The 27134-nt window shown below is 43.5% G+C and overlaps 1 protein-coding gene across 4 annotated transcripts in view; it reads left to right on the top strand.

The window, feature by feature from the left end:
- Positions 1-27134, top strand: part of DHX32 (DEAH-box helicase 32 (putative)) — a 62279-nt gene that overhangs the window by 25142 nt on the left and 10003 nt on the right. For all 4 annotated transcript variants that reach the window (XM_024121187.3, XM_055081081.1, XM_028480906.2 and 1 more), the window contains 5 exons: positions 6299-6492; positions 12147-12519; positions 18335-18580; positions 19835-19934; positions 20026-20184. In XM_024121187.3, coding sequence (XP_023976955.1) covers positions 6299-6492; positions 12147-12519; positions 18335-18580; positions 19835-19934; positions 20026-20184 — 1072 coding nt within the window. The remainder of the gene's footprint in view (positions 1-6298; positions 6493-12146; positions 12520-18334; positions 18581-19834; positions 19935-20025; positions 20185-27134) is intronic.

The following is a 27134-nucleotide window of genomic DNA, read 5'->3' as shown; positions in this document are numbered from 1 at the left end:
TGGCCATTGACTTGTGTTGCTTCTAGGTCCTCCTGCTTCTCCTTCTATCTCTCTAGCTCTTTCGATTTCTGTCTTTCTCTGTTTCTCTCTTATTTCTCTGTATTTCTTTCTCTATGTATATTTCTGTTTTATCTGTATTTCTGTCTCTCTGTTCTTAAAAACCATGGGTTCCTACTGATGCCTCTGATTCCAGTTCAGCTGTACAGCGTTCGTTCTAGCCTTCCCCACTTCCGTATCTGTAACACCCTTCTCTAACTATGAGACGCTTAGCACTCATTATTCATAATATCTTTACTTGTTCAATCTTAGAATGCTCAAAATTTAGTTTCAGAATTGCTAACCCACACTATTGTTTAAAAAAAAATTTTTTTTAATATATACTCCTTGAGCTTTCTTTTAGAATTTGTGATCTTAAAGGGCAAGAATTGTTATCATGTAATATGTTATGTTAATACCTAGCAATGGTTTCTCTTGTCATCTCTAACTTCTTGATCATTTTAATAAATCATGCTTGTTTCTGTTAAGTGTGAAGGCAGTATGTATCTTCAGGGTAGGAGAAATCAAATTCTAAACCAATTTAAATAATGGGAGCATCAGTTGTTTTCTTAATTCTGGAAACAACTTGGTTATTTTTTAAAGAGCTTCTAAGACTATTTTCTTTTTCCTCAGCATTTTAAACCTTTCAAAGAAAAGTCTGTCTTTGGACCCAAGCCTTCCAAAGAGGACCACAAGTGTTTTGCTGGATCCTAAAAAGTCCACCTCTCTTTAGTGCAGATGGTATGAAGGCTATTTTGTGACTGCCCTCTGGAAAAGAGGACAACTTTTCATACATTTATAGAGCCTTTTCTTGTTACCTTCTTGGGGGCAGATTTATGAAAAAGCCTGAAAGAGAATGAAATATTTTTAGAACCATCTATTTACTTGTCCTGAAATTTCCCCTGAAATGGTTGGGTTAGTGAGCTGAATAAGCAGGACGTACCTGCGCTTTAGCCTAAATTAAGAAGCTGGATGGTATAGAACAACTCCACCTTATTAGCTGAGTAACTTACCCCGCATTTTCTGCTGGCAGAGTCTACCTGTGTTCACTCAAGAGGTATACAAGTTATGGTATCCAGGGACATGTGACATTTAATGCAGAAGGGGACCCGCTCCTCAGGAATGAGTTCTGACATTCTGGTTCACATCGGGCAGCTTAGTGCGCCTTGCAGGACTGTTGCTGTAGAGATTCACGCCTTTGGGTGAATTGCTGGTCCTTTTGGTTCCCTTCAACTTTGGATTTCATGATTCTGGTACTTAAATAAAAGTGAGTGATTGGGACCTTGGCACAGCTGCGCCCTGGGTGGCCCAGAAGAGGAATCAGTCACCATGGGCAGGCTGGGGACATAAGAAAAGGGCTTGAGGGCCTTTGGGACTAGAATTTGTTTAACTGTAGTAGCGTTGTGTCTCACAGATGACTTTTGTCTCGCGTCCTTTACTCGTATATCCACTAGAGGAGGGGACGCAATCTCTAGCCGTGCCGTGGACGGAGGGGCAGGAGGTTCCACACCATTGTGACTCATGTGGCTGTCCTCCTGCTGCGGTGGCAGCAGTGAGACTGCTCTGCTGCCCTCCTGGTTCTGATCTGGATCAGGACCAGCCGAGGATCCTGGGCCCCAGCCTCCCAGGGTCCAGCAGCCCAGCCTCCTGCCTGTTGCCCCGGGTGGGGATGGAGCGTCTTGGCTTCGCGTTCCGAATCTGTACAACTTGTAGAGCTCCAGTTACGAAGTCAAGCTGGCAAAGCCTTGATGTAGATTAGGCTTTGGTTACTTGGAGGACCCCTCTTACCTACTCTCGTAGCAGCAGATGGGCCAGAGTCCCGCTGATTTGCTTTCAGGGAGGAGATAAGAGCCAGGAGCCGGTCGCGCTTTGTCAGCGCCTGCGCTGATCCTGATTGTGGGACCGGAACCGGCTTCACCGCTCAGGCTTTAGCACCTGTGGCACCTCACACGGTCCAGCAAACGGCCTTTAAACCTGGATTGAGAGAACGTGAAAAAGTTGTTGGATGAGTTCAGAATGAAAATATTTGAAGTTGTGATTTCTAGTAGGGAAATTTTCTAGACCAAATATATAAATGTGGGTGTTATCTATTGCTGAAAGGCCCAGGTAAATTTGTAAATAGGTTTGTTTTTTTCAGTTATAAAAGAACAGTTTTCTGTTTTGTTCACCAAATTGCACACCTTTTGCTAAGTACTAAAGTATGTTCTAGATGCCAGGGAGGAGAGGGGGCACCTATCTTCCGAAGAGAAACTATAGAGAGAGACATGAAATCTCAAGGCACATAATGCCTTGGTGAGAAGGGTGAGGTACTGTTGGGACAAAGAAAAAGCCAATCCCAGAGGAGAATCAGAATCAGGGCGCGGAATGGTACGGTATTTGCTGTAAGTGCAGAGAATGCAAGAGTTCCCTGTGAAGCTGTAATCTTAGTGCCGCTTGAAATTATGAAATGTTCACATTTCTGGCATTTGCTGAATCATAATTTTTTTCAGCCGATACTTTGCGTTTGCTAAGGCATCAAACTTCACAGTGTGCCTTAGCTTGCTTAGAGTGATTCGGAAGGTATGCTAAAGCACAGCAGTGGTTACATTTGGGAGAGATGATTTCATATGTCTCTCCTTTTTGTTCAGAGACGACCCTTTCAGTTTGCATTTGCATCACGTACTGTCGTCATCCACGTGTGACTTCCTGAAAGGGGCGACGCCTCGTGCGCAGTCAGAGCTGCATATGGGGCGGGTGCTCCGCGACCAGTTGTCACTTATGCTCAACTTTCAGCTGGGCTGTGTCAGCAGACATCCCTACATTAAGCCCAATATGCATGTGTTCAGTCTTTCGCTGGTTATTTGAACTGGTGTTTAGAAGAGCTGTCCCATTTCTGAATTACTGTCTTTGCCTCATAGGTGAAATAATTTGCTCTATTGTGGAGGAGGGCAAAAAGAACAGTGAGGACTGTGGGATTGTTTATATTTATTGCACTGCCGGGCCTATATGATGTTTATAACATTATAAACATACTGTAATAGTCTAATCGTGCAGAATTCGTTTATGTGAGTAAATGGAAATAAATGAAATGCACTCAGAAAACAAAAGCAGAACCTTGGGAACGTGGCCCATAACCATCTGAATCATGTAGAATGCTAGAGTTGGAAAGCAGCTCTCCTGGATCTTAGAATAATAACCAGACTGAGTAAGTATATCCAGGTGTTTTAGTGAAACTGGATGGTGTCATTTCAGCAGCAATTCTAGCTGTGTAAAATGGTGCCTGCTGTTTCGTAGTACTGTCCCCTGACATTGCTGTCAGGCTAGGAAGAGTAGTAAAAAGTGTGGACTGTTGAGAACCTGACGGCTTCTATCACTACCTTTGTATAAAGGTGCTCGGAAGCAACCACGGCCTGGCGGAAGTTATGCTAGATGAGAAATTGGAAGCTGTGGGTAGGTTCTGGCTGTGCCGTTTACTGGCAGGATGACTGGGGCAAGTAACCCTCCTCCTCGTGTGTAAAATGAGGCCGTGGCCTACATGCCTTCCAGAGATTCCTTTCAGCTCTGAAATTCTAGGACTTCTGTGTGTATCTCTAGCTCTGGCCCCTCATTCAGGCTCCTGGCCTGTTTTGCAGTTGATCTCAGGCTGGCTACACCTGGATGTCCTCCCATCAAGATGACCTTAACCCTGACCCCTTTCCCGGCTCTCCTGAAGGTTCTCTCCCTCCCCTTGAACACTTCGCTCCCCCCAGAAGCACTTTATGCTACTGTTTAGCTTCATTCATTCATTCTATTTTATTTTACTTTTAAATTTCTGGTGGTTAACGATGCCATTACCCTAGTATTTTAAGTCAGAGATCTTAAAATATTTATTTCTTCTTATGCATAATTAGTCTGCTAGTGAGTACTGTTCATTCTTCCTTAGAAATAAATGTCCCTTGGTTTTATTACTTCTCTCCCGTGTTAAGTCCTGAGTCTAAGCCTTTCGCTCCCTTCTTTTCAATTATTCTAATGTCTTCATCCATCCAAATATTTATTATCCCTCTTATGTGTCAGGTCCTCTCTTAAGTATTGGGGGAAATGTGAACCACGCATGTCCACCTTAAGGATCTTCCACTCTAGTGGGGAGACAAAGATTCAAACAGTTTTAATATAATTTCTCACAAAAGTGTTATTTGAGGTCTCAGCTAAGGACTGAGATATGAAGGGAATAGGGAATCGGGTTAAAAAGTCAGGATTTGACAAAGATAAAAAATAACCTCCTAGGGAATGAGGGAGATAGAAACTTTTATGTGAATTCCCAGTTAGGTGTGATTGTGAAGCAATTCAAGGTAGAACATATCGAATCATAGAATTTAAAAATATTTCTGGAAAATGTAAGAAATTAATTTGTTCATTTAACAAGTATTTATTGAATAAACTTATTTAAGATTCTTTGGTGACCAAGACAGATCTCTGTTCTCCCAGAGCTCATAGTCTAGTGGGGTGAACAGACCTGCACTGGAACAGACCAGCAACTGCAGGAAGTATGGTCCAGGGTCCATGCCATGGTTGTCCGGAAGTACACTGTGGTGTCTCCTTCCTGGTGGGGGGTGGAGGGGAGGTATCACAGCAAGCCTTGGGGAGAAGATGGCACAGGAGCTCAGACTTGAAGGGTAGGTCTCATCCGTTCAACCCATTTTACAGGAAAGGAAACTGAAGCTTAGAGAAATGGTGATTTACAAATAACAAACTAGTGGCACACCAGGTCTAGAACTCCTGACTTCGGTCACTTGTGATGTACCTTGATTCCAGATTTCCTGAGTGTAGCGTGTTAAATGTTCACCTTTCATAGAACAAAGTGGGTTATTGAGGAAAAAGTTGCTAATTAGTTTTCAACCTGTTGACAAGGCTGACACTCATCTTGAAATAGAGGAACTACATTTACACGTTTAATCATTGGGAATCTGCAGTCTGCAGCAAGTGTTCATTTTGGAGTCACTTGATTTCTAGTAAGTTATGTTTATTTTTCAAGTTATAGTGAGTATTAAAATCTAAGAATTCGGGCTTCCCTGGTGGCACAGTGGTTGAGAATCCACCTGCCAATGCAGGGGACACGGGTTTGAGCCCTGGTGCGGGAAGATCCCACATGCCGTGGAGCAACTGAGCCCGTGCACCGCAACTACTGAGCTCGCGTGCCACAACTACTGAAGCCCGTGCGCCTAGAGCCCGTGCTCTGCAACAAGAGAAGCCACCGCAATGAGAAGCCCGTGCACCGCAACAAAGAGTAGCCCCCGCTTGCTGCAACTAGAGAAAGCCCACGCGCAGCAACGAAGACCCAACGCAGCCAAAAATAAATAAATAAATTAATTAATTTTTTTAAAAAATTCTAAGAATTCCACGATGGCTCTAGTAAATAGCAAATCTGAAGATAATTAAAAATGCTGAAACTTTTAAATACCTTGGATCTATTAAAAAAACACTCAGAATGATTTATTTTAAAAATACATGTAACAAAGCATAACTCACTGACAGTGCCCTAAGATTCCGGCATACAAATGAATTCAGTACTTTGTACTATAATAATTCGTATGCAAATGAACTCTTTAAAATCAATTGAACCATAATACATTTTCAGTAAAAGGATTTAAAAATAAATAACTCAAGAGCAGTCTTGGAATTGGCTCTTTCCAAATATGGATGGATTGGTTAATTATCTCGCTGAGCTTATTTTTCACTGTATTTAGATGATAAATGCCAGTGTATTTTAGCTTTTATTGCCAGGGAAATGTAAAGTAGGCTTATCTGGTTATTTTGTTATGGTCATTTAGATTTAAATGTAAATGTTTTCATTTTGAACTACTATTTTTCATCTAAATGCTATTTAATATTTACATTGCTTAAAGCTTAAAAGTCGATACCAGAAGCCATATCTTTGATGGTGCTTTCTTTTAACCAGAAAGAAAATAATAATCTTAAATACATTAGTCTTTTCAGAACGGCTGAGGTTAAAAAAATTTTTTTTTACTTTGCCTTTTATTTTTATCTTCCTTTTTTTTCATCTTGGAGTCTTAACTTTTACAGTCCCTGCTAACTGCTGTTTATTCCTAACTTTATTTACTCGTACTAACTCTATGCATAAACACAGATTCTTGAGTTTCACTAGCTAAGCTGTAGTGCAGCCCACCAGTGATTCACTGGTGGAAGAAAACAAATCATTTATAAGGTGAACCCTTGGAGGTTTTTTGGTGGTGTTGCTGTTGCTTTCTTAGCGGGGCTGATCCTGTCTCATTTGTCCCTGTTAAAGGTTCCTCAGTGGTGTGCTGAATATTGCCTTTCCATCCGCTACCAGCACGGGGGCGTGGTGTGCACACAGGTCCACAAGCAGACTGTGGTCCAGCTCGCCCTCCGGGTGGCAGACGAAATGGATGTTAACATCGGTCATGAAGTCGGCTACATGATTCCTTTTGAGAACTGCTGCACCAGTGAAACGATCTTGAGGTTGGTCTCGGGGGCTTTCATCTGCTGTACCTGATGGCTCCTGGCTTGTACTCTGCCATCCCAGAAGAGCGTATTCTTGCGTTCTCCGCTTTACACACCTGTAACGTGTGATAGTAACTCGTCACTCTGTCACCAGCCTGACATGCACCAGTCATTTTCCCACCTTGGCACCGTCAGGGATTCCTTGTCTAAACTTCTTCCGTATCGCCCCATAATCCTCAGGAAAAAGTCATGACTTGTTAGGTTGGCCCCAAAGACCTTCAACCTGTGCTTCTGGAGCTCCGCCTCATAGTGGGTCCATATGCATTGTCTGTGTGCCAGCTGTGTTGACACACGTGGTTCTCTGTGTGCCATGTGCCTTGACACATGATCTTCCCTCCACATGGAATGTCTGTGCCTCTTCCGGGCTTGGCTAATTCCTCCCCGTCATACAAGATCCCATGCAGAGGTCACCTGCTCCAGGAAAGCTTCCCTGACCCTCCCGTAGTGTAAATTGGAAAACTCTCTGCTGGGCTTCTGTAAAACTTGGTCTCAGCCTGCATCCTGGCAGTGTAGGTCAGTGTTTTTCAAACTCTAGTTTTGAGATTCTTACAGGTTCCAAGGACCCTTCTCAGTAGCTACCACAGTTCTGAGATTTCCTTTACACAGTGGTTTCCAAGAGCTTAACAGAAGGAAAAAGAGAAGTCGAAAAAATCACTGCTCTGGGCCAGTTTCTCAAGCAGTTTTCTATCACAGCCGTCATTGAAAGTGAGAGTATCTTATGGCACCTTAAGGAAATGGTCAAAGCTGCTTGCAGCCAAAGATGACCATCTCAAGGGCTTCAGCTGTCCCAGGCACTGCCTGACTGCCCCAAGGTCTGAGGAGACAAGTATCTCAGCCTCAGTGTATCTGCGTGTCTCTAACCCAGTTGGGCACACCACAGTGCCCTGGCACATCACTGGGGATGTCCTACGCTAGTGTGACAGGGATGCTGTGACACAGCATAGCAGAGTACAGCACAGCACAGCACAGTACAGTACAGTATAGCAGGGGTGGTTTCTGCACACTCGTATCCCCGGCATCTGACATGCTTGTCCCATGGAGGATGTTGAACACACTTGATAACAGAAGGAAAGACGAGTGCCTGGTCCCAGCTGGCTGCTGCAGACTCTGGTGCAGTTCTTCTCCCATTCAGAAAGCCTGTGTAACTCATTTGGTTTGTACTAAGCTGCTTTTAACATTTTTCAAATGTTATCTTCAAAAATAGAGGACATCGGTCTTCAGGCTGGTGTTAACACCATAGGGAATCTTCCGATCAGTAGCACTATGACTTGAACTCCTTGAATATATGTAACCTTCTGTTATTCTGGCCATGATGTCCCCGAGTCATTGTATATGTTTATAAATTATTTATCATTCAAATGGTCCAATAGTGATACAAATAAGCATAAAAACCTCCCTGCTTTTGGGAACTCACAGACTAGTTGGAGAGTTGGACAGGACAGGACATGCAACCCTGAAAGGGTGAAGGATCCCCACGCCTAGCAGATTCATTCTTCATCCTTTACATTTTGAAGAGACCTCTCAAGTGGTCATGGTTTTAATTAAGGATGGACTAGACTTTGGAAACCTTTTGAAAAGGACTCTTGGATGTAGTCACTTTTAAAATGAAATCTTATGATGTTTTTATCTTATTTATATGGATCGTGTGCATATATATATATATATTTTTCTTTTTAGAAAGTCAGAGATAAATAATTGTGGAGTAACCCAATAATGTTGTCAGAGTAGGTCAAAGACACATCTCACCTTTTTAAGCATCTCTTATGTGTTGGGACTTGGCTTTCATTGCTTTATGGTGAAAACCCTGCAAGCATTCAATCCTAACAGCCAAAGGAAGGACTACAGTTTCTGTTGAAAATTTTTTTTAGCTGTTATCTGCATGTAGCTTTCCTTTCTTAATGTAGAAAATAGCCTTCAGGTGTGGAGAAGCTGAACCGCAGGTACACCTTAGAAGGTGGAGGGAAACTAGCAGCCCCTTTTGGCCACTGCGGGTTCTGGTTCCTTCTGCCTCTGCCGGGCTGCCCGGTCATCTCATCTGTACTTTACAGTCACTCTTGTTGCTGGGATGCTGCACTTTCCACCCTGACATCCCCCAACCAGTGCAGAGTCAGCAGATACTCTGATTTATTGCTAACAGGGTTTGAGTTGCAGCAAAGGGGTCAAAGGTAGTGAAAAGCTCTATATGATAAGAGAAAAAGAAAGTCGTCCCTTATTTTCCTCCTGGTGCTCTGTGCTCTGAAGAGCAGGCGGCGTGGCTGTAAAATGAGTGTCTCCGCCACCCACCCACCCGTCACCTTGCACAAGTCCCCCAGCCTCTCTGCTTACGCTTCCTCGTCCGTGAAACACGGTGGTTGACACACCAGCTCACAGGGTTGTTGTGAGGACTCAGGGAGCTGCTGCCCATGACTGGTGTGTGGGAGCACGATGCATCTGTTAGCGATTTGGGTGATTTGGGTGAAAAGGTACATTCCGGCCGCATTCATTTCCTTGGAGACACGTGCTAGCCATAATTTTTGATAAGCTTAGATTGAATAGCTATTTAAATAAGAGGATCTAAGGGTGACTGTTGATTATAGAAGGTAGTGTTCTGTATTTGATATTGTCTTTTTCATTTTCTTTGTAACTCCTTAGCATCTAGTCTGTTGGGTACATAATAGGTACTTAGTAAATATAATCTTTATGCCACTACCATTTTTCTGGATTCTTTATAGAACAGCTTAGTTCTTCTTTAAGCTTTTTTCTGGCCTTTTTCAAAACAGTGGATACCTGAATATTATATACCTAAAATAGTCTTTCTGAACTAGATATCACAATATCTTGTGGAAGTGACATACATTTCAAACATGGACCCTCTAGAACACAGAATTTTTTAGAAATTACTCAAGTTTTTAAGGTCAAATTCAATACATATAATTTCAGAAAATATTAATAAAACTTTCCTATATTCTTAGCTTTCAAAATTTCAGTCTTAAGAATTTAGAATATAAATTACATTTCCAGGGACTTCCCTGGTGGCGCAGTGGTTAGGAATCTGCCTGCCGATGCAGGGGACGCGGGTTCGAGCCCCGGTCCGGGAGGATCCCACATGCCGCGGAGCAGCTGGGCCCGTGCACCTCAACTACTGAACCCGTGCGCCTAGAGCCCGTGCTCTGTAACGCGAGAGGCCGCCACAATGAGAAGCCTATGCGCTGCAGCAAAGAGTAGCCCCCGCTCGCCACAGCTAGAGAAAGCCTGCGCACAGCAACAAAGACCCAACGCAGCCAAAAATAAATAAATAAAAATAAATTTTAAAAATAAATTACATTTCCAAAATGTATCCATCTTTTTACATGGTCATCAGGAACAGTATTTTCTGAAGCGCTTGTACACATGATCTTATTAATATGAAGGTGAGAAATAGATCTCTGTCTTATGTAGAAAACTAGAGGTTTGTATGGTACGTTTTAGGGTGGATCCTCAGTATTCCCTTAGTTTTTTATAATCGTTTGGGAGGCTAGGTCTAGCTTGCTGAGTCTCCTAGAGTTTTAGGTGAGTCACATCTTCTCCCTTTTTAATTAAGCCTGGATGTATTTACATAGCACACACACCTCCTCTGCCTGGCAGAGAGGAAGCATTTCTTCCTATCAGATAAGTGCTTAGATGAGTTTTGCTCAGAAGGGAATAACACTAAGGAAGTAGCATAGATTAAAACAACTTTTTTTCAGACAAGAGGCAATAGTACTTATATCATTGTATCATACTAATTACCCTCAGCAGAAGATGACCTGAAACCTAGATTTTGGATGCATCTCTGTTTGTTTGCATCTTGCACAAAGTATAATATTGTAGTATTCAATATATTTTCGTTAAGTTTGAGAAAAGGAATAATCAGCAACTTATCATTGCTCTTTTGGTAAGACAGACACAGAATGAGAACAAGTGTAGGAGTAAGGCAGAGAGCAAATGTTCTGATCTCATCAAGGTGCAGAGATGGAGAACATGGGCTTTGTTACCAATCCATGGCGGCCAAGGGACCCGTCTTTATAATTTGACAGTGGCATGAGATGTAATAGACATCCAGGCTTAAATCTTGACTCTCTCCCTGGCTTTATGACTTTATGCAGGGTACTTAACCTTTCTGAACCTGTTTCCTCATTTATAAATAATGGGATAGTAATGTCTACCTTGAAGATTTATTCTAAAGGTTAAATGAGAACTATTCTATCAGCACAATGCCTGGCGCACACTAGGAACTTATAAATCTTTTCTCATTTTTCTTTCTTCCTTGAAAAGGGTTAATTGAGGACTGTTTCAGAGTCTCCGAGACCACCCCTAGGTTTGATGATTTGCTAGGAAGACTCGTAAGATTCAGTATATAGTTAATCCACAGCTCAGATTTACTGAAGTGAAAGGATACAAAGCAAAGTCAGCAAAGGGAAATGGTGCAAGGCGTGAGGTCCAGAGGAAACCAGGCACAGGCTTCTGAGAGCACCTCCCAGTGGACTCACCCGAGATGTGCTTAGTTCCTCCAGCTGTGAGTTGCAGCAACGAGTTTAAGGAAACTCATTAGAGACTGTGCCTAGGTATTTACTGGGGGCTTGTCACATAGGCACCCTCTGCCTCCTACTGTATTCTAAAGTTCCATACTCCCAGAAGGAAAGCAGGTTAGACCATGTTACAAACAGTAAGCATCAGTTCTGGGAATGGTGAGAACCCTCCCAAATCTAAGTTCCCAAAATGCCAGCCAAGGGCCAACTTTGCAAGCAGGCCTTTCTAAGAATAGCAGTTTCAGACCTGCCATAGACAGGGACACATAAAATAAATACCTGAAATCGGTAGAAAACTTATGAAATTGGTTTCCTCAAGGAATAATATAGGTAGATATGTAAATAGTGTCAGAAAGATGTTTGTATGGTGCTGGATGACTATTAGGTATTTATTTTTACTATTATTTTTCAATACACCCCAAGAACTACTGGAAATCCATGAAAATCACTAATGACCCGTTCCTTCTCCAGGAACGCTGCCCTCAAATAGGTGGTCACTTTTTATATGCTTTCGTGTGGTTATTATTTGGGCGACATTTCCAACTCGTTGTTGCTAACACCCTGGTGACGTCATCTCCCACAATGTGCCACTGACAGAGTCCTACTAGTGGACTCACTGGGCCGTGAGCCTGAGAGAGGACAGTCATCCGTGTATCTTTCTCTTGAAGTGTGTGCTCTGACTCAAAATTCTAACATTGATGGAACAGGGGGATCTCTTACCAGACAAGGGTATCTTGCTGAATTACTTTTTCTTGAAAAAGCTCAGGGCAAATGTTAAATGTAGCTCTTGTTAATATATGTAATGAACATGTAAGGCAGAGGTCTGGAACCTAGGGCTCAGGGATGGTCTTTAGAGGGTCTGTGAACACATGGAAACTGTGCTTAAAATTTGTTCATGTGTATTTTTCTATTTTGAAGGCCTGTAGATTTTATCAACTTGGAGAACTCTTGGCCCCCGATAAAGATTTAAACTCCTGATTTAGACAAAAGGATATAGGAAAGGCATTTTTGTTGTTTATGTTAGGAGTTTTTTTAATATGATTTTCTTCATGAGAGTATTCTAACTTTCATGTTTCTTCTTTGTAGGTATTGTACTGATGATATGTTACAGAGAGAAATGATGTCCAGTCCTTTTCTGGGTAGCTATGGGGTCATCATCTTAGATGATATTCATGAAAGAAGCATTGCAACTGATGTGTTACTTGGACTTCTTAAAGATGTTTTACTGGCAAGACCGGAACTGAAGCTCATAATTAACTCCTCACCTCACCTGATCAGCAAACTCAGTTCTTATTATGGAAACGTGCCTCTCATAGAAGTGAAAAATAAGCACCCAGTGGAGGTTGTGTACCTTAGTGGGGCTCAGAAGGAGTCTTTTGAGTCTATTTTACGCCTTATCTTTGAAATTCACCACTCCACTGAGAAGGGTGACATTGTAGTCTTTCTGGCCTGTGAACAAGTAAGTAAGTAATATTCATTCTAACCTAAGAGAGTAATAAGTTTACTTACTGGGAACCTTTTAACCTTGTTGGGAACCTTTTAATAACTAACATACAGGTTTCAGTTTACTAATTAACTGATGGGACTGCTATTTGGTTCCATCACACCTCTTTTTTCTTACTTTAGAAGAATCCTTGATATAGAGTAAATAAAACCTCTTCTGAAAAGCAAACCAGGAAGTGCTTCTAAAAGCAGGAACTGGGGACTTCCCTGGAGGTCCAGTGGTTAGGGCTCTGTGCTTCCACAGCAGGGGGCATGGGTTCGATCCCTGGTTGGGGAACTGACATCCCACAAGACACAGCATAAATACAAACACACATACATACATACATACATACATACATACATACATAAACAACCAACCAACCAACCCAGGAGCTGTTGTGAAACACAGAATGAGGGTGGGGAGGTGGGGACTCTGAGGAATTTCTGGGGGTGATCTCCAGAGCTGACCTCCAGAGCTGATCTCCAAAGCTGATCTCCAGAGCTGACCTCCAGAGTTGATCTCCAGAGCTGACCTCCAGAGCTGACCTCCAGAGCTGATCTCCAGAGCTGACCTCCAGAGCTGACCTCCGGAGCTGATCTCCAGAGCTGACCTCCAGAGCTGATCTCCAGAGCTGACTTCCAGAGCTGATCTCCAGAGCTGACTTCCAAAGTTGTTCTCCAGAGCTGATCTCCAGAGCTGACCTCCAGAGCTGATCTCCGGAGCTGACCTCCAGAGCTGATCTCCGGAGCTGACCTCCAGAGCTGACCTCGTTCCATGGGATCAGGCGAGATCCTGGGCTGCTCCAAAGGCTTGCTGTTCACTGTCTCAGTAGAGAAGACACACTCATCTCACACTTACGGCCACCTCCCTCATGGAAGGCGCATGTGCTGGAGATGCGGGACATAAGCTAAGTCCTTGGCATAGAGTCAGGGAACAAAAAAAGTACCCACAATGTTCCTACAGCAGTCAGTGGAGTGTTAGGCAGGAAAATATAATTTATAGCACAGTCAGAAGGCTATCTCCCTACACTTTTCTTAAAAAGATGAATGAGAAAAATCTTCACTTCGATATCTGACAATGTCTTTCAAAAGAACAATGGGAAATGTACAGCTGAGCATCCCTTTTTGCTTTTATAGAGTCAAGGTGTCATTTGGGGTTGCATTTTTTTTTTTTAATGCAGTTACTGTGGCCCTGCTTCTCTCTCCACTGCTCTGTGGGCCAAATCTAAAAACCTCCAGAATCTCAAGAGTTAGACCTTTCTTCTTAGAGACTGATTTCCTAGCCTTTTTCCCCTACCCGTCATCTCACTCATAGAGTAAAAAAAGCACTGGCTTTTAGACCATGACCCAGATATGTAGTGATTCCAGTGATTAAACAGAAACCAAAAGGAAACTGTATGATATTGGCTGAGCCACCAGCTGAACAAAGACAAGTACCTCAGCTCTCTACCAGAGCCTTGTCTTAAGTATTCATACGCCTTCACAAGTACCTTCAGGAGTATTTATTCTGCTTTATAGTCAAAGCATAAAGGATAACTGATCCTTTAGTTTGGGGAACTTTAGACAGTTTTCTCACAACTTAGATTTTATCTGTTTCCATAAAGAAAGCAATTTAGAATCTCAAATATATGATAACTACAGCATATTTTCAATTTTTCCTGTATAAATTATACACAGTTTCTTGAATAGTAAATCTTCTACCGATTACAGTGATTTATTCTATGATCATTCCCTAATCCCGCATGATTCAAGATACTGAAGAAAGTCCTGAGGGAAGTAACAAAATGATTAAGGAGACAGAAGAAGGATTTATGAAAACAGTTAGAGGTTCCCAGTATAACTGGCTGAAGCCTAAGGAAGGGAGGAATGGCAGAATTAGAAGTCTGAAACATTTGAAAGAATTGCCAGGTGAAAAGAAGGCATACATTTCGGGGTGGATTGGGTGGGGGACAGTATAATTAAGACTGAGGATGCGTAGTCATCTTTAGTCAGAGTGACCAAAACTTCCAAAATTGATTTTTGAAAAATAAAGCTCATAACAGAATTGGGGGTAATATTTGATTCTTAAAGTATTTGATTCTTACAAGTTTAATGTAAGCTATAATTAATGGCATAGTGACTTCTGAATTGTCAAACTTTAGAAGATGCATTTTTACCTAGGATAGTGGTAGAAACTATAAAATCCACAGGGCTTAGAAAATAATATAATCTTCCTCGAAGTCAGACCAGAAAGATATTTCCTATTAAGAAACCATCAGAGGCTTCCCTGGTGGCGCAGTGGTTGAGAGTCCACCTGCCGATGCAGGGGATGCGGGTTCGTGCCCCGGTCCGGGAGGATCCCACGTGCCGCGGAGCGGCTGGGCCCGTGAGCCGTGGCCGCTGAGCCTGCGCGTCCGGAGCCTGTGCTCCGCAATGGGGGGGAGGGGCCACAACAGTGAGAGGCCTGCGAACTGCAAAAAAAAAAAAAAAGAAAAGAAACCATCAGTCCTGAAAGTCATGAATGTGATAGTGTAGTGAAAGCTCTGGGCGGACTTTGCAGTTCTGAGCCTCAGAGAATGAGGATCCGTCATTTTGGCAGGGGCTGCTGATGTGGCCCGGGTCCAGCAGTGGAATCTCTGCGGGGGGGGGGGGTCCTCCTTGTCCAGAGGCTCCCAGCAGGCTGCCCAGCGTGTGGGGCAGCAGTTCTGCGGGCTGGAGCATACCTTCTCTGGGAACCAGTGTTTTTCCTCACAATTCAGCCCCAAATTCCACAGGTGTTATCTGGGTTTGTTTTCCCCATCTACCACCTAAAAGGCGGAACATAGTTCAGTATGCTGATGGACTTTCTTCTTTTTCACTACTTACGTCAGGATTGACACTCTCCTATGGTCTTGGAATTTGTCTCTTGGAAAGTTTTGTCTTGCTCTGAAATCCATGTTAACAGCTGTTGATCATTTTTCCCCATGCTGTTTGAAGCTTTCTTGATGTCTGTATAAAACTTTAAAATCTGCCATAGCAACCAGATGTCATAGGAAAACAAACCCAAGCAGTCTAACAGAAGTGTACTAACTGTCGCTTTTTCTCTTAGGAAATCCATTTAAAGTTGCAGAAATACTCTCACGTTTGGCTTGGTGAACATTAGGTGCCTCACATTTTCTTGCACTGCTCACTTAGCCCCTCACCTGCTGTGAATTAATACCCCCAACTGCGTGCTCCCCTGGCTCTTGTGCTTAATTGAGACTTGGAGCCCTGCATGTTTGCAGTGTGTTGTTCCTTATCACGTCACCATCTTGTAACCTGAAAAAAAAGTGAAGTAGATTAAATAGAAAACAAATTAAGGTTAATGACACTATCTAGCCAGATTATCGAGCAGCTTGAAGCTGTCACAAGGAAGACGCTCTTAGGTTGAAAGTTTTCCTGTGAAATAGTCCATCTAGTTGTGGGCCTTTCATTTGAGGGCAGATATCTTCCTTCAGTGCAGGTTGCTGTGTTTTCCTGAGTTTTGCAGGTATTGTAGGAAAGCCCCACATACGTAAACGCTCTGAACACATTGAATAGGAAGGAAATGAGTAAACAGTTTGAAGCGCCGAATGAATATTTTAAGTACTTTTTTTAAATTGTGAAGATTATGGCCTCCAAGTTTTCTGTCAGCTTGAGGAATCTAAACTAGGTGCAATATTTCATCGCAGTTTGAAGGTTATTTTGGTTGGAAATTTTTGAGTGAGTTGTTGGAATCGAATCTCCTCTTTCAGCTCCAGGGTAGCTGTGGAGGGTGAAGCACCACGTGCAGAGGTTACCACCTGCCACCGAGGAGGAGTGGTGAATGTCCTGTGCAGGGAGACGCAGCTCGAGGACTTGTTCTCCTCCGTAGAAATTTCTAAGCTTTCCTCACTTAAAATGGTGACATGATTAGAATTATAAAAATTGGAAGAAATAGCTTTGTTCTGATTATTCCAGCTGGCAATTTTTCATTCATTATGGTCAATAATCCTGCTTTTTGCTTGGTTAAAAAGAAAGCTGCCCCAAGTAAACCAACCCTGCAGAAAAGGGAAGTGTGAACAGGAGAAGGTACCAGGATAACTGCTGTGTGGGCCCCAGGGGGCAGCCTCTGCCCTGCTTCCTGGGGGCGTCTCAGCAGCTCAGGAATAACCTTCAAATAGCTCACCCGAGGTCTCACTATTTTTCTAGGCAGATCTGTCCACCTACAAAGCCCCTGAGTTAGTTCAATCCCACTATACCAGGTGGCATGGAAGGAAGGAGAGGTGAGCTGGGGCGCTGGACAGTGGACTCAGACTTAACAGTCATGGGAAGGCATCTTTTTTACTCAGATTTTTAGTGAAATCTAATGTATGTAATGAAATGAAATGGGGCTTCTTCCATCTGGTAGTTAGGGCCTTAAAAAAATAGAAATTTTAGGGCTTCCCTGGTGGCGCAGTGGTTGCGCGTCCGCCTGCCGATGCGGGGGAACCGGGTTCTGTGCCCCGGTCCGGGAGGATCCCACATGCCGCGGAGCGGCTTGGCCCCTGAGCCATGGCCGCTGAGCCTGCGCGTCCGGAGCCTGTGCTCCGCAACGGGAGAGGCCGCAGCAGAGGGAGGCCCGCGTACCACACACACAAAAAAAGAAATTTTGGAAACAAATTTAAAAGGAGTAAGAATTACATTAAGTGACATCTTTTTTATATGAGGTCCTAAAAATCTGGTTGTGATTTGAGAAATAGAAAAGTACTGCGGGGCTTCCCTGGTGGCGCAGTGGTTAAGAATCCGCCTGCCCAATGCAAGAGACGCAGGTTTGAGCCCTGGCCCGGGAAGATCCCACATGCCGCGGAGCAACTAAGCCCGTGCGCCACAACTACTGAGCCTGCGCTCTAGAGCCCGCGAGCCACAACTGCTTAGCCCACGTGCCACAACTACTGAAGCCCGCATGCCTAGAGCCCGTGTTCCACAACAAGAGAGGCCACCGCAATGAGAAGCCCACGCACCGCAATGAAGAGTAACCCCCGCTCGCTGCAACTAGAGAAAGCCCGCGCGCAGCAATGGAGACCCAATGCAGCCAAAAATAAATAAATAAATAAATAAATTAATTAATTAATTTAAAAGTACTGCGTAAAATGTCTTGCTTTTTGAGCATTTTACACCAGTATACTTACTTGTTTGTGGTTTTAGGGCACATAATTTACTCTTTTATTCAGTGTGTTTGACAATGAAGCATTTTTAAAGAGTATTTCTAAATTCCTGAATCTTACAAATATATAAATAGCAGTGAATATTTCCTGCCTATTTCATTGCATTTCTGCTTTTTTTAAAAGTGCTAATGGGTAATAATAGTTTTCAAGATGACCCAGATTAGCGCCCCTGATTGTGGAATGTGTATGTATATATGCTTCTGTTGGAAATCTAGAGATTGTTTTAGAATTCTTAGTTCTGCCACCATTAAAGCACAGTGATGCATCATCACTGATGTGAGAGTAACTTTTATTCACCTGTCATTGTTAATGAATATGAGAAATTGCACCAAGCTAGAAAAATAGCAGGATGAATGCATAAAGGCAAAGACAGTACATTTCACAAGAGGAAAGACATTTTGGACTAAAAGCACTGAAATTATTTATAAATTATATTTAATTTCCCCAAAGACATGTTCTTACGCAGTTATATCTCATTTTCATATTTAACGATACCTATAGAAAACGACACAAGTATTTCTTTCCCTGTATATATTACGCAGCTTTTGCCTGTCGTTTTATACAATTTGGAGAAAGTTGTTTGTAATGTACTTTATTCTCATGGATGATGTTATTCTTTTACTTTAGGATATTGAAAAAGCCTATGAAAGTATCTGTCAAGAAGGATCTAACTTAAACCCAGATCTTGGAGAGCTGGTAGTTGTTCCTTTGTATCCAAAAGAGAAATGTGCATTGTTCAAGCCAAATGATGAAACAGAAAAAAGATGCCAAGTTTATCAGAGACGAGTGGTGTTAACGGCTAGCCCTGGGGAATCTTTGATCGGGAGCAACACAGTCAAATTTGTTATTGATGTCGGGGTGGAGAGAAGAAAGGTAATTACTGTGGAGGAGGTTAAATAGACTGCCGCTGATTGGCTTGGGCTCCTGCCATTTTACTGGCCAGAAAGTGAGGATGAACTATATGATCTGGGGATTTCTCTGTATTTGGCCATGTGTGCAAAGAAGAACTATTGCGTCCAGTAACAAAAGTCTTGAGCACATGTAACTGCCTGTCATTATAGCAGGTTGGTAGTCTGGAAACAAATTAAATTGGTTGAGGGGCCACAGGAAAAAGTTTTAAGGAAAGACAACTACTAAAGCAAATTACTTGACTCCTAAACTGATCTTTTCTTCTAAATATCCCTTGAGTGTTTTTGGTAGCCCCTTTATCAAAGTAATTAGCACCTCCCCCCAGGTAATTTACTAGAAATTAGTTTCAAGGACACGGGGTTTAATTTTTGCAAATTTTGGCTTTATAGTTTGCATGATAAAATTCCATCCTAAATTTTTTCAAAAGTCTGTATATTTTTAATCACTATCCTTAAATTAAAAATTAGGAAAAATGGGAATAGGATATCTCAAACTCTCAAAGACAGTGGGACTTCAGAAATCATAGCATTTAAACTGAAAAGAATCTACCCAAGTATTGATCCGTTTACCATTATTAGACGTTATGTGGCTTTTACCCCGCCAGGAAACTGTGGGTCTCTTAAATATCCTTGTTTACTGTGACAGGGCAATTCCAGCCATTAGGAAGGTTCCCTTGGAACCAGTTTGGATTGATCTTATTGAATTAGTCCACCATTCAGAGAACCCAGGGTTGTTACTTACCTTTAAACTACGCCTAAGAAAAATCACTGTTAGCGCCATCTGCATTTTTTCTGTTAGCTGATAGGACTGGAAAAACCCAGCATATGTAATAAAGATGAGACCCCTGGGATCACAGTCAATTTGAATAGAACCTTGAGGAAATGCAGCACTGTCAGATGATCATCCTTTTCTCCACGTGGCACACGAGTCAGCAGTATAGCGCTTTGAGAAGTGGCATTTGTATTTCAGCATATGATACAGAGCTTCCATATTTATTGAAGCTACAGTGAAAGCAGACAACCCTTAAATCCATTTATCAAAGCTCTTGCAGTTTCCATCTCAAGGCAAGTGAAACAATAATAAATATTGTACAAAAGAAATGAGTCAGTAGCAGAGCATTTCGTGAAGTAAAGTGTGCAAACAGCAGTCACTTCAGGGCCAGCGAGCCTGCTAAATCTTGAGTGAGCTGATGCTAAAGAAGCTGTCTTTCGTTTAAAGGTGTATAACCCTAGAATAAGAGCAAACTCACTCGTCATGCAGCCCATCAGCCAGAGCCAAGCAGAGATACGCAAGCAGATTCTCGGTTCATCTTCTTCAGGTAGCACTGCGGACCCCAAAACCAACTCACGTAAGTTCCTGTCCGGAGGCAACGCAGAAACATTAAAACCATTTTCCTTGGTTTCTTCTAGGAAAACTTTTCTGCCTGTACTCTGAAGAATTTGCCTCCGAAGACATGCGGCCACTTAAGCCAGCGGAAATGCAGGAAGCCAACCTAACCAGCATGGTGCTTTTTATGAAGAGAATCGACATCGCGGGCCTAGGCCACTGTGACTTCATGAACAGACCAGGTAGCCGTGTGCCCGCGGGTCAGCAGGCGCCTGGCTGAGCCCTACCCTCGTTCCTCTTGCCCGTCCCCAGTCCTAAGAGCAGTGGCCCTTGGTGGTGCAAGCAAGCCCGGGGCTTTGGTGTGTCCTGAAGCATTTTCCCCACTAGAGGCAAACGTTCTCTAAAGTAACTTTTAGAATTAAAAAAAGAAAGCTACCCTCTAGGAAATATCTGTTCTGACATTGGAAAAGTGTCTGCCCTTGGCCACTGGAACATAGGGAGATGGGGCCGGGCCAGGCCCGTAGAAACCCAGGGGCGCGGGGGATAGTGGAGTACAGGGGTGTAAGGCCGAACTGAACAGAGGAGGATTCTTGGCAGCGTTCGTGTTTCTCGGCGGGAAAACTTGTAGGCAAATGGCCCTTCCTCATGAATCATACCGTCACCTGGGGAAAACCCACTCGAAGTTCACGCCTTTGTAATTAAGGGTAAATGGAGATATGAAGGGGGTATGGTTGTTAAACATAAGACTGAGGCCTTAGAATTACAGTCTGAGCATCTGTCTCCTGGGGCGCTCCCCTCTGCCCTCAAGTTCACCGAGGAGGGCCGTCTACCATGGGAGGGGTGCTGGCTTCCCCCCGCTGGTATCAGACCTGCCTGGGACCCGGCTGCCCCCGCGGAAACCACCGGGATGCTGAAGGGAAGGCTCAGGAAGCTCAAGGGCAGGCGCTCCTCCCGTGTGACGAGGCTCCCAGCGCCGCAGCCCGCTCCCCGCCGCCCAGTCCCAGCCCTGTTTACTCTGGAACTGCTGCTTCGTTCCCGACCCGCCGCTTAGCTTCACTGCAACTGAGTGGGTATTCGAGTCCCTGTATAAAGGTTTCTGGTTTAAGTACTGATGGCCCTTCAGTTGATGTTTAGTTTTCACTCGTGCATTAATAAAAGAGAACATCCTCAATTTTTTCCACACGTTAGGCCCATGGTTAAAATTTCCACTGTGTTTATCAAAGGGGGTGATTGACAATGTATTAATCTTAGTGTTATGATATTCATGGCATTTATCAAATTTGCACGAGAGAGCAGCCAGCCAAAAGACCTTGTAAGCAGAGTGTACTTAAAATGGAAACTGTAGAATTTCTACTGTTTTGCCGTGCTTCGTCTCAGTTCCTATATTTTTCAGTCATTTTGTCCAGTGGTGCCATTAGGATTACAAGCACTTGAGAAATATAGCTTATATTAGAGGTACTCTTTCTCAAATATTTCTTAAAATAGCGCATAGAATTTGGAGTAGGTTAAGTAAGTGGAGGGTCCCCTAAGAAAGCTAACCTTTGACGTGAAAAGGTAGAAGAGAAAATAGAGTGTGGAGACAGTTTCTCATTACAAGAAGAGCAGCCAAGTGGACGGTCCAAGACTCCAACCCTGGATGGTCCTGAAGAGCAGTGTCAGGACCTCACCTAGAGGTCACGACGGGTGACAGGTCACGACATGCTCTTGAGCAGCGCCGAGCCCTTCCCTAGAACCGCAGGGAGTTTTATATTGAAACTCTCCCGGTAAACACTTTGGAAAATCAATTACTTTGGGAAACTCTTTGGAAATCTAATGTTTTCAACAGACTCTTCCCTAAAGGAGCACTGGAATCTCTAGGAGGAAAGGGTCCAGGTGAGCTCCTATCTCGTCTAAGATTGATCTCCTTCCTCTGGAGCCATCTCCTCCCTTAGAGCTGTCTGTTCTTGCGGGGAAAGGGTTGCCGTTCTCCAGCGGAAGCTCAGAGGCACGCGGGAAAGAGAGGCCTAAACCGAGTGCATGTCAAGAAGGCCTTGGCATTGAGGTTCCTGGGAAGATTAGCACATCGCCTGGAGAAACGTCAAATAGTCCCAGCCGGACGCCCGCCTCTGAGGATGCTAGCCAGCTTGGCTTCAATAGAGCTTCCCCACCCGAGAGAAGGTCCCAGAAAAGGCCCGGCCCCTTCCTAACTAGCTGTAGGGATGAATATGCTAGTGATAAATATACCTTGAGGGAGTAGCTTGGAGGAAAGAAATAGTCATAGGATGTGATGTAAGGTGATGAAGTATCTGTAGCAAACTCAGGCTGAGTGCATTTTTCTTTGATAGCAATGGCCAGAGTGACAGGACTGTGGCAAGTTAGAAAGGGTGTGGGCAGGGGCCTGGGGGCGGGGGCGGAGGGGGCGGGGAGGCCTGGGGCCCCGGGGGGGTGGGGTGGGGCCAGGGGTGGGGGTGGTGGTGATGCGGCCCAGAAAGCCTGGGAAACAGTATTCCTTTAGCTGTGATCCCTTAACTCTCAAGTAGTGAAGCCCCTCTGCTCCTGGCTTTCACTCTGGTCCCTGAGAAAAAAGGAGTCTAGACGGTGAGGGCGTGTCGCTTGCATCCATTTCTCCCGTCTCTCACCGCTGACCCCAGGGCTTCTGTCGTCGGCCGGCCAGTCACCACTCGAGGCCACCCCCTGAAGAAACAGGTTTCAGTTTTGAAAACTGCTCGCCTCTTAAGCCCAAGAATCACCACGTGTTGATTGCCTGGACATCTTCTTGTCTTGAGAGCCGCTGTTTGCTGCACTGGCACCAAGCGAGAAGAAGAGCGGCCCTGTAGCATGGAAGATTTCCAAAAGCAAAGGGCAAGCCACAGCCGCGCAGAGGCCTCCCGTGTCTCTCCGTGGCCACCCTGTGCTGCTCACTCCACGGGGCTGAGAGCTGATCACGGGGGGCAAAAGGGTGAGGGTGACAATTTATTTTTGTCCCCTGACAGTACGCACATAACTATTTTCTGCTGTGCTTGGGGAAATGTAACTGTGGATTAACTCTGACTCATCGTTTTGAAAGAAAGAAAAAAAAGATGATGCTTGCAGCTGCTGCGTATAACTCCTCTTGTAAATGAAATACGCAGATGCAGCAGACCTGCCGCCCTCCTCAGGACTCGCGTAACATGAGGATAGAGGGTCTGCCCTCTTGTATCATGGGGGTTATTAAGAGGTTCAAATGAGATGATTTATGCAGAAGTGCTCTGTGTAGCGTGTAGGGTAGGAGGTGGGCACGTGCCAGCTTTTGTGAGCATGTCCTTGTGAAATTAAGTGAAACAGAGGCCTTTCCTTTCTCTCCTCTTCAGAACCAAACTCTTAACCCTATTCCCTAAAAGTCCCAAGACTCCTGAGAATCGACACCGTCCAACCAGCACCATCTCGATTCTCCGTTTCTCCCCTCCGTGGGCTCTTACTTCGGCGCACACCGTGCCCGAGCCCCAGTCCTAAAACCCACCGGGCCAGAAACTTCATCTTCTGCTCCCGTCCTGTCCAGCTGTCACTCTCTTTCTCCATGTCCATCTGCATATGTGTACGTGTGTGTAATTCACATGTGTACGAGGCACACGGCAAGCCTTGTGTGAGCACAGCTATCCTCCTTCCCCGGGCCAACTTCGTCCCTGCCTTTTCTAAGTCCCAGTGGCACTTTGATACACTCTTCCTTTGTGACAGAATTTCTGATGTATAGAATTCTTCTGGGTGCCGGTGCCAGTAACGCCACTCAAACTGGCATAAGCCGAAGTACGTTGTGATAAGGAACTTGGGGTGTCTTATGAAATCCAAGACGAGAATGTGGCAGTGCCTCAGGGACACCTAAGGACAGAGGCTTGAACAGCACCGGTACTCAGCTTCTCGTCTCTGTCTCCTGGATCTTCTCTCTCCTGCTGAGTGCCTGAGTAAACGTCCCCGTGACGGGGAGGGGAACACCCTGTGATTCCTGCTATGTGACCTCTAAAATTTTGGCAGACTTCTCAAGGCCATAGGAAAGATGCCATGTGAGGCCGTTGATTCCGGAAATGACACAGCAGAGCCTTGGACTCCTCATCTGACCTGCACTCTTGCTTAGAATCAGCACTGGGTCAGTCCCTCCCTCCAGCTGGTGGACTTAACCCTTGTTCCAGATTAATGGCCTCTTTGTTTGTGAGCAGCCTTTCTGCAGATACTGTGGCAGGAAAACGCAGATTCAGTATTGGAGCCTGGCATTTGGGGTTCCATGGAAAAAGGGCACCATAACGAAACAGTGTGATAATAGCCCTTCAAGTTACTTTGAGAGATGGCACTGGGGGAGGTGTGTGACCTTGTAGTGAGCTATCCTACAGGGAGTACGGCTGGCATTGGCAACAGAACTTAATGAAAATGATGATTTGTTCACATTGAAATTGCCTTTGGAATAAAACAGTGTGATTTTGCACTGCCGTAAAGAAGAGGCCTCACACTAAAACATTTATATTCCATTTGTTAGCATTATTTACCATGGATTACACTTAAATAGCACCGCCATAAAGAACCCTCATGTAAAACCCTTCTGCTTTTATCTAAGACAATTTTATGGGCCATACTGGGGAGATGTCTTAAAATGTAGAATATAATATTAGCAAATCCTATTCAGTTCTGTATTATGATTCCTTCACCTGTATAATCTGCATTCATTAACTTGTTCTTTCTAATATAATAAAACCCCAAGAACTTCCTCTCTTTATCTGGTGTTTGGACCGAGAGCCGAATCATGAAGTTTTGTCCATTAGTAACTCTGTGTGCAGCCAACTCAACTCCAGGACATAAAAATGAGAAGTAGGTTCCCTTTGGGGACAGAGGCTGGCGGTTAAGCCAGATGCGCTTACAGGGACAGTTGCCAGAGATCCTGTAGCTTACAATGCAGCACCTTTGCTGATTTATGGAAATTGGTTTCTACACAACGTTCAGTAATTAACTTCGTGCTCCGAGTGCCCTCGTGCTCTGTTTAATCTGAGATGCTTATTTCTGCTGCTGTTTCTTGCACCTTCTCTGGCATGTCAGCTGTTACTTTTTTTTTGCCCCCCAATCTTATGCTCAGTTAAGGTTTTCTATTGTGCTGTTTGTTGAACAGAAATCCTTAATTTTTTTTTAATTTTTGAATTTTATTTTATTTATTTTTTTATAGTGCAGGTTCTTATTAGTCATACATTTTATACACATTAGTGTGTACATGTCAATCCCAATCGCCCAATTCAGCACACCACCATCCCCACCCCACCGTGGTTTTCCCCCCTTGGTGTCCATACGTTCTCTACATCTGTGTCTCAACTTCTGCCCTGCAAACTGGTTCATCTGTACCATTTTCCTAGGTTCCACATACATGCGTTAATATATGATATTTATTTTTCTCTTTCTGACTTACTTCACTCTGTATGACAGTCTCTAGATCCATCCACGTCTCAACAAATGACCCAATTTCATTCCTTTTTATGGCTGAGTAATATTCCATTATATATAGGTACCACATCTTCTTTATCCATTTGTCTGTTGATGGGCATTTAGGTGGCTTCCATGACGTGGCTATGGTAAATAGTGCTGCAATGAACATTGAGGTGCATGTGTCTTTTTAAATTATGGTTTCCTCTGGGTATATGCCCAGTAGTAGGATTGCTGGGTCATATGGTAATTCTATTTTTAGCTTTTTAAGGAACCTCCATACTGTTCTCCATGGTGCCTATATCAATTTACATTCTCACCAACAGTGCAAGAGGATTCCCTTTTCTCCACACCGTCTCCAGCATTTATTGTTTGTAGACTTTCTGATGATTCCATGGTGCCTATATCAATTTACATTCCCACCAACAGTGCAAGAGGGTTCCCTTTTCGCCACACCCTCTCCAGCATTTGTTGTTTGTAGATTTTCTGATGATGCCCATTCTGACTGGTGTGAGGTGACACCTCATTGTAGTTTTGATTTGCATTTCTCTAATAATTCGTGATGTTGAGCAGCTTTTCACGTGCTTCTTGGCCATCTCTATGTCTTCATTGGAGAAATGTCTATTTAGGTCTTCTGCCCATTTTTGGATTGGGTTGTTTGTTTCTTTAATATTGAGCTGCATGAGCTGTTTATCTATTTTGGAGATTAATCCTTTGTCCGTTGCTTCTTTTGCAAATATTTTCTCCCATTCTGAGGGTTGTCTTTTCACCTTGTTGATGGTTTCCTTTGCTGTGCAAAAGCTTTTAAGTTTCATTAGGTCCCATTTGTTTATTTTTGTTTTTATTTCCATTGCTCCAGGAGGTGGGTCAAAAAAGATCTTGCTGTGATTTATGTCAAAGAGTGTTCGTCCTATCTTGCTGTGTTGTATGTCATAGAGTGTTCTGCCTATTTTTTCCTCTAAGAGTTTGATAGTGTGTGGCCTTACATTTAGGTCTTTAATCCATTTTGAGTTTATTTTTGTGTATGGTGTTAGGGAGTGTTCTAATTTCATTCTTTTACATGTAGCTGTCCAGTTTTCCCAGCACCACTTATTGAAGAGACTGTCTTTTCTCCATTGTATATCCTTGCCTCCTTTGTCATAGATCAGTTGACCATAGGTGTGTGGGTTTATCTCTGGGCTTTCTATCTTGTTCCATTGATCTGTGTTTCTGTTTTTGTGCCAGTACCATATTCTCTTGATTACTGTAGCTTTGTAGTATAGTCTGAAGTCAGGGAGTCTGATTCCTCCCACTCCGTTTTTTTCCCTCAGGCTGCTTTGGCTATTCGTGTTCTTTTGTGTCCCCATACAAATTTTAAGATTGTTTGTTCTAGTTCCGTAAAAAATGCCATTGGTAATTTGATAGGGATTGCATTGAATCTCTAGATTGCTTTGGGTAGTATAGTCATTTTCACAATTTTGATTCTTCCAATCCAAGAACATGGTATATCTCTCCATCTGTTGGTATCATCTTTAATTTCTTTCATCAGTGTCTTATAGTTTTCTGCATACCGGTCTTTTGTCTCCCTAGGTAGATTTATTCCGTGGCATTTTTAGGTGGCATTTTTAGGATACTATAACATGTAGTATCATGTCATCTGCAAACAGGGACAGTTTTACTTCTTCTTTTCCAATTTGTATTCCTTTTATTTTTCTTCTCTGATTCCCATGGCTAGGACTTCCAAAACTATGTTGAATAATAGTGGTGAGAGTGGACATCCTTGTCTTGTTCCTGATCTTAG

This window comes from Physeter macrocephalus, chromosome 20 (assembly GCF_002837175.3).
Source record: "Physeter macrocephalus isolate SW-GA chromosome 20, ASM283717v5, whole genome shotgun sequence".
NCBI lineage: Eukaryota > Metazoa > Chordata > Mammalia > Artiodactyla > Physeteridae > Physeter > Physeter macrocephalus.
Note: the sequence above shows the minus strand (reverse complement) of the source record. Positions and strands in the feature narration are given on the sequence as shown.